The sequence below is a fragment of the Eschrichtius robustus genome, chromosome 11 (genome assembly GCF_028021215.1).
Source record: "Eschrichtius robustus isolate mEscRob2 chromosome 11, mEscRob2.pri, whole genome shotgun sequence".
Lineage (NCBI taxonomy): Eukaryota > Metazoa > Chordata > Mammalia > Artiodactyla > Eschrichtiidae > Eschrichtius > Eschrichtius robustus.
In genome coordinates, this window is record NC_090834.1 from 96,961,391 (window position 1) to 96,978,385 (window position 16,995).

The 16,995-nt window shown below is 36.4% G+C and overlaps 1 protein-coding gene across 2 annotated transcripts in view; it reads left to right on the plus strand.

Moving 5' to 3' along the window:
* Positions 1-13,120, plus strand: part of API5 (apoptosis inhibitor 5) — a 37,272-nt gene extending 24,152 nt beyond the window's left edge. Inside the window, exons 9-14 of one of the 2 annotated variants that reach the window (XM_068554639.1) lie at positions 986-1,167; positions 2,435-2,528; positions 3,363-3,419; positions 5,754-5,830; positions 6,344-6,480; positions 10,961-13,120. In XM_068554639.1, the coding sequence (XP_068410740.1) occupies positions 986-1,167; positions 2,435-2,528; positions 3,363-3,419; positions 5,754-5,830; positions 6,344-6,480; positions 10,961-11,043 (630 nt within the window). In that variant the 3' untranslated portion in view covers positions 11,044-13,120. The remainder of the gene's footprint in view (positions 1-985; positions 1,168-2,434; positions 2,529-3,362; positions 3,420-5,753; positions 5,831-6,343; positions 6,481-10,960) is intronic. The other variant, XM_068554640.1, reaches the window with a different exon arrangement.
* The last annotated feature ends 3,875 nt before the right edge of the window (positions 13,121-16,995 follow it).

Genomic DNA, 16,995 nt, shown 5'->3' on the forward strand with positions numbered 1-16,995 from the left:
TTCCATTATGGTTTATTATAAGATATTGAATATAGTTCCCTGTGCTATATGGTAGGATCTTGTTGTTTATCTTAATTTTATATATAGTAGTTTGTATCTGCTAATCCCAAACTCCTTATTTATCCCTCCCCCTCCTTTCCCCTTTGGTAACCATAAGTTTATTTTCTATGTCTGTGAGTCTGTTTCTGTTTTGTAAATAAGTTCATTTGTATCATATTTTAGATTCCACATATAAGTGACATCATAAGATATTTGTTTTTCTGTCTGACATACTTCATTTGGTATGATAATCTCTAGGTCCATCCATGTTGCAATGGCATCCATAATGCAAATGGCATTATTGCATCCATTTTTATGGCTGAGTCGTATTCCATTGTGTTTGTGTATATGTGTGTGTGTCTACATATATATATATACCACATCTTTATCCATTCATCTGTTGATGGACATTAAGGTTGCTTCCATATCTTGGCTATTGTAAGTAGTGCTGCTATGAACATTGGGGTGCATGTATCTTTTTGAATTAGAGTTTTCTCTGGATATATGCCCAGGAGTAGGATTGTTGGATCATATGGTAACTCTATTTTTAGTTTTTTAAGGAACCTCCATACTGTTTTAAGAACATCAGCTTTTGATGTCAAACCCAGGTTGAATCCTGCCTCTTCAGCTTATTAACTCTGGGAAACTTACCTAAGCTCTCAGAACTTCAGTTCGTTCATCTGCCTAGTACCTAATAAATGTTAGTCACTTTCACTGTCAGTAGTAGTAGTAGCAGTAGTAGCAGCTATACTATAGGTTAATATGGGATGTTGACAGGCTGGGTTATTGATCCAATATGTAAAAGGGATATCTTACTTAAATTTCTGATCTTGTTAGTTTTTAATGCTTCATGTCTTAAAAGCGTGCCGTATAATTACTTGAGTATATGCTTATAATAAGAGTGTCTAGAGCAGATTGCATACATCTCTCTATTTTCATGTCTTAGGAGTATATGCCTCTCCCTCCAGAAGAAGCAGAAAACGGGGAGAACGCTGGTAATGAAGAACCCAAGCTGCAGTTCAGTTATGTGGAATGTTTGTTGTATAGCTTTCACCAGTTGGGCCGAAAACTTCCAGATTTCTTAACAGCCAAGCTGAATGCAGAAAAGCTCAAAGATTTCAAAATCAGGTGATGTATGATTGAAGTGGCCAGTCTTTGACAAAGGTGAAAGCTATCTTGAAGCTCCCTAGGTTTTGTTTTCATTTTATAAGAGCTTTTTCCCCACCCTGCCTTACTGCAGTGCAAAAGAATGGAAGATCCACAAAACAGGAATATATATAAACATACAACTATTGTGGCATAGCAAATGCATGGGAGAAGATGACCTTTTTCACAAATGAACTCTGGCTCTCCCTACTTGCTTCATGATCTTGGGCAGGTTCCCTTACCTCTCTAACACCCCAAATTGTCCTCAGCTGTTAAATTTATTGATAATAGTACCTGCCTTATAGAGTTGTGAGAATTAAATGAGACAATGGATGAAAAGCTTTAAGCACAGTGCCTGGCACATAGTGGGTATTCAGTAAACTGTATCTGCTATTACTGTCTTATAGTGTTATTAGTACCTTACAGTGCAGCTGGAGGAGCAGCACTGGAGAAATCAATATAAGTCGTTTTCCTGAAGATATTTTGTATTAAATCATTCCATGAACAAATTCACATCTTAAGTTTTGAGATGCTTGGCCACTGTATCATCTGTTATTGTCCTCTATGCTTTGGTAAGGCAGAGGTTTAATACTTGGTGAAACGTTTGACCAGAAGCAGGCATCTTAGGAAATTACTCTGAAAGTGAAAAAAAACAGCGATGCCATGTTGTTAAGCAGAGTTCCTAGAAGTTGGCGGGATGGAGTTACGTTACCACCTTTCTTCACATATTACCTGGGAACAAATTTGAAAAAGAGATTACTCAACATCCTTTGCAAAATCTGCAGTTTTGTTTTATTTTTAAACTGGACCCTAAGGTGCAAATGGGTCAAACACTCCCTCCTTAGCAGGTAAACATAGAGATTAAGTGACTTGTCTATGTCACTTGACCTTCATTTGGCTAGTGGAAGAGAAGAACCCAGGCCACCTGATTCTAGTCCATGGCTCCTGGTTGTTTCTAATTTAGGCACATGCCTTGCAGGTCCTTAGCACAGTGCCAGAAGTGTTTCCCTTGCCAGGTTGAGTGTGGATCTATTCCAATTTTTGACGAAGAAAAACTGCTTTTATTTTACTTATTTGTGTATCTCTTATGATCATACATTGATAATTAAAAGAAAGTCGCCCTCAAAATTTACTCTTTATTGGTAAAGGTCATTTAGCTGTAGTATTCTTTGAATTTAAAAACAAAGTTGAGGTATAAAAGCAAAGTTGAAGTGATGATTTGTTAATTAGCAAATACTTCTTCATTTAGGCTGCAGTACTTTGCACGGGGCCTGCAGGTTTATATCAGACAACTTCGCTTGGCTCTCCAGGGTAAAACAGGCGAGGCCTTAAAAACAGAAGAGGTAAGAGTACTCAGTTACATCTTGTTGGGAAATTTTTATAATAGCCACCATTTATTACAAATTCAGACTGAATTCATATACTCAAATGTAACATTGGACTTTATTTGAAGGATGATACAACTCTAAGTTGAAGATACAATGTTAGAAGACTACATATTTAGTTATATGCTAAGTTATATAGGAAACTTTATCATTGTTGAAATGTCTTGAATGTTTCCAATGTTTGTGAACAATGTTATCAAATGTTGATGCATACCAGTCTTTCACTAGGGTCTCATTAGCAGCACATTCTGTTTAAATATTTGATTAGCAATTGTGATATTTTTAATTTCACCTTTTTGAAGCCCAAATATTAGTTTACATTAGAAAAAAATATTAAACTGCCAATTCTGTACCAAACTATATGTGTTTATGTTGGGATTTTTGGTTTTCCCTGATCTCATCTATTTTGATCAATCGTCATCTTGGTCCTAATGAAATATTTTAAGTTTTCATTATGTCTTCCTGTAACATAAACTGATATTTTTTTTAAAACAACTGCTGTGTGCCCATGACCTGTCCCTTACTCGTTTTTCAAGTAAATTATAGATATAACACTTAAATGTTCTAACCTGTCAAGGGAAGATAAAGATTATTTGCTTTCTTTGCCCTTTCTACACTTGTTTAGAGTCAAGAAATAGGATTGAGCATTATCAGTAAATATAAACCAAGGAATTCTCTAACTGTAGAAATGATTCTGAAAGAGAAGTGGAATTATTCATGTTCTATACGGGAATGAAATATACATCATGAAAGTTACTGGCATTTTAATTTAATTTTGTTTTCCTTTTGCAGAACAAGATTAAAGTTGTTGCATTGAAAATAACAAATAATATCAATGTTTTAATCAAGGTAAGTCTTCCTTTCTTATCAAGTCATCCCAGCCAGCTAGAAAGTTAGTGCAAGAGGTTTTCCATATGTCTTTATGTCTGCAATGGTACTGGTTAAGGAGAGACGCCATTACATTCCAGATGTTTGGCCTTTTAAAGCTTTATGCCTTTCATAACACCGAGTGACGTTTTTGTAGCAATTATAGAATAATACATTGTTTTATTTATTTAAAAGTTATTGCAGAAGATACTGCAAACAAAGGGAGGCATGCAGAGTTCTTCTGACCCAGAGCATTGGAGCAGATACATTTAGACTCAGAAATTTCACTGACTTATAAATTCTTATAGTCTTAATGCTATCGGGTCCTTTTGAATGACCAATAAAACCCTGCTTTGCTTACACTAAGAATGAACAGTCTTATGTGGCACATGAAATGTTGTCCTGTGGTCTTTTCTGTTAACTTGTCTATGTAATAAATTGAGAGTTTTCTATACTTACCATTAAGCCATAAATATCCTTCAGTTCTGTTTACCCTCCCCAAGTATCTGTTAGCCTAAACAAAAAACTAATAACCTGAGAGAACAAAAAAGGAATCACAACAAAGTAGCCATCATTTGATACTGTAAGTTAACAGTACTGTTATAAGTTGATAGTATTATAGCCAGATGGGAGAAAGAAATATTTGTAACACTTATAGCACAAAGCCTAACAGCAACAAAATCAGGGCTAGTGATATGCCTTAAAACTAATCTGGTAAAAATCCCATGGAATACTTACTTTTTATCAGAAGAGAAAGGGAAGCTTTTCAGAGAAAACAGTGAGACATTGAGGGATGAGTATCATTGCCAACAGGAAAAGTGAAAAGGCATTAAAAACAGAAGAGGTAAGAATACTGACTCATCGCAAAGAAAATTTTTATCATAGCCACCATTTATTTCAAATCTCAAATATAAATAATTTCAAACGGTGGATTAATACATTAAAATGTGAGATTTGACTTCATTTGAATTGATGCTATAAGTCAAAGTTGAAGATATACTATGATGTTAACATTTTAAACTTAGCAAATACTATGACCCAACACATGGAGATGAGACAGTTTCCTGTTCAGGAAACCATAGTGATTTAAAGATGACTGCAGTAGGAAGTTGTGTGGGGAAGAGTGATGAATAGGGTCAGCAACCAATGTGTAGGGTACCTGACCAAAAAATTCTGAAATATTTTTTAACTATGACAATCAATTCTTTGTTTTAGGGAAATCACAAGAAAAACTGGTGTGCTTTGGTCCATCCATGGCATCTGCTTGCATTCTTTAGTTCCTACCTAACCAGACGCATCTAATTCCAAAATTTACCTTCACTTCTATTTCAGTGAATCCACAAACTATAACTCCAGTTTCCCATTGTCACCTGAGATTTAACATGTTTAAAATTGAAGACTTCCCCCTTCTTCTTCCTGTTGACACTTTCTTAATAAATAACATTATTATATGCTAAATCACTCCAACTAGAAACCTCAAGAATTTTTGTTTCAAAGGACTTTATATTGGCTAGTTTCCTGCATTTATCTGGTACCCTGGACTTAAGTTTTATATAGTAGGAGATGATTTTTATTCACATTAACTGTGAAAGAAACTTAGTTTACTTTTATCAGATTTTGCCTGTATATAAAAATTAGAGTAAAACTGGTAAGAACTGTTAGGTAAAATACCAAGAATAAATATATTTAGAAATTCATTCATAGTTTTGAGGGTATTATGAGGTTAGATTATTTCAGTTCTGGATTATGTTAACATTTAAATTCAGCAAATATTTGCATTACCATATATTAATAATTTAGTACTTAAATCTTGTGGGTTTTTTCCTTATTGGTAATATATAGATATTTGAGGGGAAGAAAAACATGATTAGCCAGACCTTTAGTTTTGTTCTAGTTTTGAACCACTTAAAAACCTGCAAAAGCAAATGCAGAGTGCACCATTGTATCTTCCTTAAAGCACGTCAGTGACTGCACCTGTGCAAAAGAAACTACTTGTGGATTTGATTAAAGTTGATAAATATTGATATTTTTGTCGTATAACTTGAAATGACATTTGAAAAAAGTTAGCTGCAGTTTCTTAAGTGATGTGCACAAAATAACATTGAAGTAATAGATGTAATTTGTAAACAAATTGTCCTTGTTTACTTTTCTCTTGCAGTTTATTTTTTAGGTTATTATTTTAGTCATCAGCGCAAAAGCAAGAAGGATAAATTAGTTTCCCTTCCTAAAATTAAAGTGTGTCTCCCTGTTTTCTACCCTTACCACCACTCCCCGCACCACCAAACACATTAGAAATCTCTAATTTTGTCTCTTCAGGATCTCTTCCACATTCCTCCTTCTTATAAGAGCACAGTAACACTATCCTGGAAACCTGTACAGAAGGTTGAAATTGGGTAAGAAACATATTTAAAGGGATTAAAGTGTTCTAATGTTTGATTTACAAATACGAAAAAATCTGAATTCAGATTTTACATTTCCTGTACAAAGTGGTACATTATTAGTTAAATGATTCTTAATAAGATGTTAAACTATGACTATTAGAAGCATGACTTAAAATATAAAATCTAATCTAGTATTTATAAAATAAACTGGTAGAATACAACTCTGGAATTTCAAACCTTTGTCCGTATTGCTGTAACTTAATAAGACTTTCCTGACAAGTTTTATAAAATGAGTCACTTGTGTATAATCTATGAAGCTACATATTTCAGATTGTTGTAAAGCCTTGTAAATACAATGTCTGCATAACTGAAGCACAGTTAATTTGATGACATCAGAATGTTATTTCCTTTTTTCTGATGTGACTGTCATCTTTGGGATGTCTTTTGTAACAGATATAATAAATATATTGATAGCCTCTGCTATAAAAGAATTTTTTTTAATTGCTGTTCTTCCTACCATTATAGGCAAAAGAGAGCCAATGAAGATACAACTTCAGGCTCACCACCCAAGAAGTCTTCAGCAGGACCAAAAAGGGATGCCAGGCAGATTTATAATCCTCCTAGTGGGAAATATAGCAGCAATTTGGGCAACTTTAATTATGGTGAGCGTTTCCGTTTGGGTACAAGCAATATGAGAGATTAGGCAGAAATTGTGTTGTACTTGATTTTAATTACTAATTAAATAGAGTATCATAGTTCTTTCAGGTGACTTTTCGAGTTACTTTGGGGAACCTGAACTGTTGGGGAAACAACTTAACCCATTCCTTTCTGACTCATCCTTGTGGGCTCACTGAATTGAGCATGTAACACTGAGAACCTGAAAAATGTGCCTCTTGTATTCAGAGGAGCCAACAGGAAAAAAAAGGAAGGAAGATGGCATGAACCATCTATTCCTGGTTTTCCCTGTTTTAGCTTCAAGGCAAGACATTTTGTTCATTCTCCCTCAAGAATGTATATAGCTTCCATTCTTGGCAGATGTGGTATTAATGATCCTTCTTGGACCTTGTCAGCCTACTGCTTGTCCTCCCATCTTCTGCACTACTTCAAAAGGAGAAGTTCTAGAAGGTAGAGTCAGATGTTAAAGCATCATCTAGCAAAGAAGATGTGTCCTGTTGCAGTCTCCCCCACTGCCCAGAGTGCAGTCCTCCTTTCAACTTTAGACATTAGTGCAAGGAGAGCTTCCCACTAGTCCAGTCTCTCCCAGGGCTGTTGAATCAGAACTGAAGTTTGTCTCACTGGCTAATAAAGAAAAATGGACAAAAATTTCACTGACTCAGATCCTTAATCTTGCTTAAGAAGACTAAGTTTAATATTCAAAACCAAACATACTTGTGATTGGTCTTGGTTACCAAGCAGAATTGATTCTGCAGTAATTATTCCCAAAAAAGTACATTCTGAAGAATATGCTCTCTATAATGTTTCCAGGGTGAGATGATTGTGACGTTAAGTAAATTCCTCCTACGATAGCTAAATTCCTCTAATATCTGAGCAAACAGATTATAGAAAGGCAATTTTAGATTGTGAAATGAACCCTTCTACTCCAGTCAGACTCTTTGGGGCAACTTTAGTGTACAAAAGATCACTGAACTCTTTTACTTACATAATAATAAGTAAATGTGCATCTCTTAGCTTCTTTTCCTACCTGAAATACAGGGATAGCATAGAGCTTAAAAACTTCAAAAAAATATTTGCAAAAGCATTTTGTAAATGGAAAGGATTCTGTTACTTCATTGCACCAAATATTGTCCTCTGTCATTTGTATGATTCAATGTGGTGTTTATCAAAACCATTCTTAAAATCAACTATTCTCTCAGATACTATCTTCATTTGATATAGATGAAAGTAATCAAGAGGTATGGCAATACATAGAGAATTAAATTGTATTTATTTTCACTTAGGCAAGTCGGTTACTCTGAATTTCCATAAGCATTCTGCCCTGTGAAATTCATTACCTGCCTGATAGGGAGAATCAGATGATGTGATGCATGTGGAAAAGAGGTGTGAAAAATGCAAAGCCTTAGGTTGTATGTGATTTTTTTTTAATTATCAATGTGAAAAAAATAAGCAGTTTTACTCAGGACAAAAATCCAGGGAATTCCCTGGCAGTCCAGTGGTTAGGATTCCACACTTTCACTGCTGGGGGGGTTTGATCCCTGGTCAGGGAACTAAGATCCCACAAGCTCCACGGTGCGGCCAAGAAAAAAAAAATCCAGGAGTCACAACTTGAGTTGTTCCGTAGTCATCAAAGTAACAGAATGGCAAAACAGACACAACTGTTGTCTTTTGTGTCTGGTATTACTGTACTTTAATATTCCTATAGGGGTGAACCTTGTAATTGGAGTGCTTGTCATAAATTAAACTAAACTCTGATTGTTCTTATTGGAAAGTAGGAACAAAATTTCTGCTAGTACTTTTATTTTGGGGAGTTGAATGTGTCAGATTGTAAGTATTCTCATAGTAACAATTCAGAGTTTCCCTGGATTTCTTTCACCCATTCGGGTGAAAACAGTTCTTGGTACTATAGATGAGAATTGGTGGACCAATCTACCTCAAATTTTTTCTACCTTTTTTATGTCCTTTCCTTAGGGAACTGACAGTGGGTCAGGAAGAAAGAGAAACTGTTGGATTTTTTTTCCTGGGATGTCAGAGTTGTCTCAAAATTGGAGGGAAAAAATGTTTTGTGTTCTTGAGTCTTTAATACATAGATTTTATTACCCACATTTGGCAAAACCATCATAATTCCGCTTTTCTATATCAGCCAAGTTCAATTTTATTTGTCCAAGGAAGACTGGTTGCATGGGGGGTTTTTTTGTTTTGTTTTTAAAGAGTCATACACACTGCAGGTTTGGGAAATTTATTCCTTTTGTGTTATAGGGAACCAGGTAATACTAATATCGCTGTCTTATTACAGTGAACAAGTCTACTGCAAAGAAAATAAATTGTGCCAGTGTCATGGGCCTGAACTTGTTCACTACAGAGAAGGAGCCAGAATTTGTGATTGTTCTTTGAGTCCATGTAGGCATACTTAGACTTTTTTCCTTATCCAAGTTTATCACTTTACTAACCAATGTCTCTGTTATTTGCTTTATCAAATGGCGTTTGTTCCCATAACTTAGTTCAGCTTCCTGGTGCATTTTCAGTCAAATTATTTGCAAACATATACCCATGTATAGTTTTCCTTCATGCAGAACAGAGTTCCCTGGTAACCCACAAGTACTAATTCTACGTTTTGTGACTTGTATCCTTCAACTTTTACCTTTTTAGAATATAAAAATAATTTTTAAAGTATAATTTTAACTGTAAGCAGTGTTAGTAAGCTTGAAACCATTGAAAAAATCATTAAAGTGCAGAATAGTCCCTCAGGATGAAGAAAAAAGAAAGTTTGGTGACTCCCTGTACTGTAGAAATGGCTGCCTTGGTTGCAGATCAAAAAGAAATAGCCAATATAGAAAAGATAATCACAGCAAATAATGCCTTCATACTATGTATTTAATATACTTACTAGATATAGCTGAACAATTGAGGGTAACTGAGTTCTTCATATTAAAATTGATCGAAAAACAATTGAAAGGGTAGATTTTAGTAGTTTGTTAGCTTATAGCTATAATAATGATAGCTATGGGGGTGTTGATTTGTTAAGTGTGTCAATGTAAACTGAGAAATGAAGGTTTTATAATGAGTATGATGGGGGAAAATATCCAGACATCTGCATGGGTAAAGCCAAGTCTTAAACAGTCAAAAATGAAGGAGTTACAGCATCAAGAAGTTGCTGTATTAAGGTTGCTATGCTCCCAGAATGCACCACTGTCATTGCATCTATCACTGGGAGTATCTTACCCACAGACGACCTCTGATTTTCTGAACGTGTTGGCTCATGATGGTTTCATTTAAACAGTTTGCTTACCAATCAACTTAGAAAAATGTGTCATGACATGAGAGGTGACTTTGAATCAGATTCTGTTCTGTTACACAGGTAAATGTTGGCTAAGCTGGGGAAAGGTCTAGTTAGTTTTCTAACTCAAGAGTTTCTGGAGGGGAAAAAAAAAAAGAAGAAATCAGAACATCACCCAAATACAGTAACTATATTTCTAGCCATAATGGCAAAAAATGGATTGCAGTACTGACTTGATAGGAATTTTTCAAGCCTCCAGTATTATGGATCAAAAATGGCAACACCAGGTTCTTTTTATTGCTCCTAACAAGATTGCTGCAATGAGGAAGTTTGAAAAGTTCCAATGAGGAGATTCTATCTCCAGAATTAGAAGTTTGAGACTCTTACTTATACATGATGAAAAGTCCTGCCTTGCTGATAACTTCAATCAGTTTTCTTCACTGGAAAGACTCCTTTGAGGAATATTTCTCTGCAGCTGTAAAACAGACTGACCAATAAATCAAGGACTCATTCTACCATATGACACAACTAACTTGATTTTTCAGCAAAAGATATCCTTAATTTACGTCAGTAACCCAAACACTGTAATATATACATATCACCTTTTTGGCAGCACTCTGAGCAGCTCATAACATAGCTGAAAAAGCAGTGAGAAAAGCCGTCGGAATTTGTATCAACATTATTTTGAAATGTGGTGAGCAAAACAGATTGCCTATTCGTTGCATTTGAAAGGTACATTTTTCATTCTAGCCTGATTTTTCAGAATTGATCATTGATAGTCTAGGATATTTTACATATATGGCACTAACTTTTGAAGGCCAGTTGCTTTAATTCCATATTAAGTATAGAAATTTTTCTAGTTTCGTTACTTATCTTTGGTAGTGATAAACCCCAAAATAAAGAACTAACAATGTAGTTATAACATTGTCACCTTGAAATATCTTTATTAAGGGGATGCATTTAATTGAGTACCTACCGTGAATGTAGGCACCTTGCGGTACATGCTTTGGCATATATGATGCCCTGGTTTTATGTCAAGATTGAATTTGTAGATGGACTAGCGGAATACCGATGCTGTTTGTATAGAGCCTACTTACTGCTACGTTCAGAGCTGCGAGCTACATGACTTCTGTGTGTGCTGTCCCGTGAAGTCCTGAACAAGACCTAAACCCTTGTTCGCTTTTTCGTAGAGCAGAGAGGAGCCTTCAGGGGAAGTAGAGGTGGCCGAGGTTGGGGAGCACGAGGAAATCGTAGTCGGGGAAGACTCTACTGAATGAGAAGTCACAGTCTTCAGCATTGTCTTGAGCTTAATATACTTAAATTCTACTACTCATTGGATTGCCGGGGATGTCCCTTTAAAAAGACTGCTGCCTTCAGCTAAAAACTTAATGTTCTTTATACCTTTGTATGTATGATCTACTTTTGTAACAGACCATGGTTGTGTCCAAGGTAAAACCACAGCGATATTTTTGGATGCTTTGTCTGCAATCTTGACTTGTTTTTGCAATATCACCATTATTCAGACTTCATATTGTGAATCTTTTAAACATCTTGATAATTTGTTATTGAGAGCTATTCAAATCTAAAATGTAATAAAACTCAGTCTAGTTCTGATAACTGGTAAAGATCCTCAGTTCTGAAAGGTTACTGACTTTCCTGTCCTCTCTGTCTTCCCCCCAGCCAACATATGGAGAAGAGTAATGGTCAGTCTTAACATTTTATTTTCATTGTTATTTAATAAAGCCGCTAGGCAATGGTGCAGCATTCCTGGCTTCTGTCAGAAAAGCAAAATACTTACCAGCTTTCTTAAAATGTAGAAATGACATTACATTTTTAGGAGGAAGTAAGTTGCTTTGCACTGCTTACTTAACTCTTCTCCATATGTTGTGATATAAATTTTTGAATATGGGATCTTACTATTTGCATAGAAATGTGTATGTATAATATACATACATACATGAGCATATATCTGTGTATGTGTGTGTGTGTGTGTATATATATATATATATATATGCATGCTGCGAAACTTGACTACACAACATAAATCATTTTTTAAAATTCCAGGAACGGGTAGTCTTTGACACGGTGATTATCCTTTTGAGGCTGAATCCATTATTAACTTGTTATCTAGGTTTTCCTTCCAGTAGTGAGGGCTTTTGAGTCAGTTGCACTTACATGATTATTGTTATTTGAAACTAAAAATAAACAAAGGCTGCATTTTCAAAGATAAATTTGTAGATCCCTGTTGGAGAAATATAGCCAGAATATTGAATCTGATGTACATATAGGTTTCTACAGGATGAGACAGAATAATTTAGAATTTGGGGATTTGATAACCAGGGCAGCCCAGAAAAAGTGACTTGGTGACTTGGTAACATGGTATACCAGTAAGTAAGGGATGCTCTCTCAGTTTGCTTTTGCCACTTTCAAGATTTTAACTTCTCAGGTTATTAATCAAAATTATTGTATAAGTTAGTCAATAGAGTCTTTAGGTTAAAACAACAGATGGGGGGTTTGTGGAGTGTTTAATGTCATGGGCATTTTTAGTAGCATAGGCCCTTTGCTCTGCATTTGAATGTTTCATATATTTTTGTTCCACAGTTAATCTTCCCTCTCCAAGTTTGCTATTCAAATCCAATGCCTGAGTGACATTTTCTAGTAGTTTGACATTTTTTTTGAGGCATAGTTTGTGATTCCAATGCAGGTGTCTTCATTACTGTTACCTCTATATTGGGGGGATAGGCAAAACCCCTTTGTTAGAATTACTGCACATGTGTATGGGGAAAATATTTTTTGAAGACTAGAACGATACAAGTGAGCAAAAGAAGTTGGTCAGCTTGACTATGGAGTTGTGGCAATAATCTCTAAACATTCCAAAAGACAGTGAGCTGAACCTAAGCTCCCTTGGAATCTGAGCAGACACAGGAACATGGAATTGCCATTTGAAAACTGTGACCAGGTAGCCTGGATCTCAACGGCAGATCAGCCAGTGGCCTAAAGCCATTTCAAGTATAGATGCTGTTTTGGGACTACAGTTACATAAATTTGAACATTAAGTGTAATTTTTCCTCTTTTTCTTTTTAATATTTGTAAACTCAAAGCTGAGCAGAAGTGACTTTACTTTCTAAAGTTTGATATTAAGTTGACTGTGTTCCTTCCTTTACCACCTCATTGTTCCCCTTCCCTTTCCTAAGGCAATAGTGCACAACTTAGGTTATTTCTGCTTCAAAACTTTGAACGAAAAACTTCATGCCACGAATTTTTTTTCTTTTGCAAGACACCTGTATATCCCCTTGTTCAAATGTAAATGTTCCCTTATGCTTTTGAAATAAATTTCCTTTTGTAATTTTGTTTTGTGTCTTGTTGTGTTATGATTATAACTTCAGATTCTTGGATATTCATTAAACATTTATTCATTGCTTCTCATGTGCCAAACTGTGTTAGACCATGAAAATATAAAGATGGACAAAATACTGCTCTGCTTTCAAGGGTTCAGTATTGCAAGTTATCTTTCATTTTCAACCTTTTGGATTTATTTTTAGAAGCTAATACCCTTCTGAGAAAAGGATTTGGTTCTTTCTGTCAAAGCAAAACATCAGATACTTGCCAAATCATTATGAAATAATTTCTTCCCTCAAGTTATTATGTAAAGCAACTTCTTATTTTGACTCCCAGCCTTTGTTTTCCTGAAGTAGCACCAAGGATGGATCAGAAAAAGTTACCTAAATTCTCTTGGTGATCACATCCAGTCCTATGTCTCTAATAGCATCTACATGCTGAGGACTGCCAAATGTCTATGTCCATCCTTTCTTGCCTGGAGTTTCATAATAGCCTCCTGATTCATCTCCCAGCTATTACACTTGACTATAGCCTGTTCTAAACACAGCAGCAAAGAAACATCCACTCTTCTACTTGAAGCTGTTCAATGGCTCCTCGTTTTAGAATAAAAATCAAAAACACTGCCATGGCTTAAATTAAGTTTCTGACCTCAGCTGCTGCTCTGCCCCAGTCAGTCAAGCTTCATGCAGCTAGGCAAAGGCACACTCCTACCTTAGAATCTGCACTGGCTGTTCCTTCTAGCCACATACCTGCCTGTCTAAATCTACCCCTTCGATTCCTCAAAGATCACCTTCTCAGGGAATCCTGTTTAATACCACAATGCCCCTTTCTACCCTGCCAAGACTCCAGAACCCACTTACCCTACTCAATGTTCTCTGGAGCATTTGCCAACTTCTAACATACTATCCTAATTATACTGTATATTGGGTTAGCCAAAAAGTGCCTTCAGTTTTTAAGTAAAAATAAAAGACATTTTTCATTTTCACCAAGAACTTTATTGAACAATGTATTCACCCTTTTATTCCACTACCTTCTGCTATTTTTCAGGCAACTTCATAATTCCATCTTCCCAAAACTTTTTATCTTTTTGAACAAAGAATTGTTCCAGGTGCCTTATACAGTCTTCCAGGGAATTGAAATTTTTTCCATTAAGAGAATTTTGTAAAGACCGAAATAAATGGAAAGCCGAACGTGCAATGTCTGGTGAATACAGCGGACGAATCAGAACTTCCCAGCCAAGCTGTAACAGGTTTTGCCTGGTCATCAAAGAAACATGCAGTCTTACGTTATCCTGATGGAAGTTTATGCGTTTTCTGTTGACTAGCTCTGGATGCTTTTTGTCAAGTGCTGCTTTCAGTTGGTCTAATTGGGAGCAGTACTTGCTGGAATTAATCATTTGGTTTTCCAGAAGAAGCTCATAATAGAGGACTCCCAATCCCATCATATACACAACATCACCTTCTTTGGATGAAGACCGGCCTTTGGTGTGGTTGGTGGTGGTTCATTTCGCTTGCCCCACGATCTCTTCCGTTCCACATTATTGTACAGTATCGACTTTTCATCGCCCATCACAGTTTGTTTTAAAAACAACATTTTCATTACGTTTCAGTAGAGAATCGCATGCGGAAATACAGTCCAGAAGGTTTTTTTGCTTAACTTATGTGGAATACAAACGTCAAAGCGATTCACATAACCAAGCTGGTGCAAATGATTTTCAACACTTGATTTGGATTTTTTGAGTATGTCAGCTATCTCCCGCATGGTTTAACGTTAATTGTTCTCAATTAATGTCTCAAAATTTGATCGCTATCAACTTCAACTGGTCTACCCGACCGTGGAGCATCGTCCAGCGAGAAATCTCCAGCACGAAACGTCGCAAACCACTTTTGACACGTTCAATCAGTCACAGCTCCTTCTCCATACACTGCACAAATCTTTTTTTGCGTTTCGGTTGCATTTTTTCCTTTATTGACATAATAAAGCATGATATGCCAAAAATGTTGCTTTTTTTCTTCCATCTTCAATATTAAAATGGCTACACAAAAATTCACCAATTTTGATGTCTTTTTTTAAATGCTGACATGACAGCTGTCACATATAGTCTAACAAAATTGTTTCTAATGAAGTTAAAGACAACTAAGTGCTACTAGAGCCATCTTACAGAAAAAAATGGACGAACCTTTTGGCCAGCCCAATAATTTACCATATTTTTAGTGTCTCCCCCTGGTAGAATGTAACGTGGCTAAAATGCCACAAAGGTAAGGATTTTTGCATTTTGTTCACTGATAATCCCATACATCTAAAACAATGCTTAGTACATAGTAAGCTTTCAATAAATAATAAGTAGAAGGCAGTGTTTTATGCTGAGGATATAGTGGTGAACAAGATAGGCAAACTGTCATGGAGTTTACATTCTATCATGCAGAGGCTAATAAATAAGTTGATTTCAGAGAGTAGTGTTATGAGGACACTGAAGCATTCTAAGGTGATAATTTGTAAGAGCTCACATAGAAAGAATGGTTAGAAAAAGTCTCCGAGGAATTCATTTGAGCTGAGTCCTGGATGATGATTTGGAGCCAGCCTAGTGAAGATCTCAAGGAAAGGCATTTGAAATGGAGGCAACAAAACGTGCAGAACACTTGGCTTTAAGAATACCAAGCTGTGCTAAAGAATGAGTTCTCAAAGTGCTTAGGTTCCTAATCTTGACCTCAGAACCTTCGGTGAACTACTTTCAATAACTTAAAGGGCACATGCTCTTTCTGATCCTGGGGCATGTTTCCTCTGTCTGGAAAATCTTTGTTCCCTGACTCTCCCCCTCCCATTCATCAGGCTAACATTCCTTCTTCAGGTCAGACTAGATTTCACGCTCCCTGGGAAGCCTTTCCGCCCATGCTGGGTACAGGACCACGTACAGGGTGCTCCTTCAGCTCACTATCCTTCCTCCCCATTTTGGAACCCATAGGAGGAACTCAGATCAGTTCTGATGGGTAGAAAACAGCAAGTGGGATTTAATTCTAGCAAGTGTGATGGAAACTAAAACAAATGAAATCTAATTTATCAAAATCCTAAGAAACTGTAGATTTAGTCCTAGAAGCTGTACATTTAAAACTAATATAGCCACAAATAAGAAAATCAAGTAAAATTCTGGTCATCATTAAAGAGTTGATAGGGCTTCCCTGGTGGCGCAGTGGTTGAAAATCCGCCTGCCAATGCAGGGGACACGGGTTCGAGCCCTGGTCTGGGAAGATCCCACATGCCGCAGAGCAACTGGGCCCGTGAGCCACAACTACTGAGCCTGCGCGTCTGGAGCCTGTGCTCCGCAACAAGAGAGGCCGCGATAGTGAGTGGCCCCCGCTTGCCACAACTAGAGAAAGCCCTCGGACAGAAACAAAGACCCAACACAGCCATAAATAAATAAATAAGTAAATAAATAATTTTTTTTTTAAGATTTTTAGAAATTTCATGTAATGTCTGAAACATTTATATTAACATATTTCCATACAAATAACCCAATGAAAGTTTAGTATTAGTTGTTTTGTTTGTTTTTTTATACTGCAGGTTCTTATTAGGCATCAATTTTATACACATCAGTGTATACATGTCAATCCCAATCGCCCAATTCAGCACACCACCATCCCCACCTCACCGCAGTTTTCCCCCCTTGGTGTCCATATGTCCATTCTCTACATCTGTGTCTCAACTTCTGCCCTGCAAACCGGCTCATCTGTACCATTTTTCTAGGTTCTACATACATGCTGAGAAAGCCACATGGCAAGGAATGGTGGGTGACCTAGGAGTTGAGAATGAGGACAGTCAGTAAGCAGCAAGAAAACTGGGACCTCGGTCCTATAACGGCAAAGAACTGAACTCTGTAAAAACTTGAAAG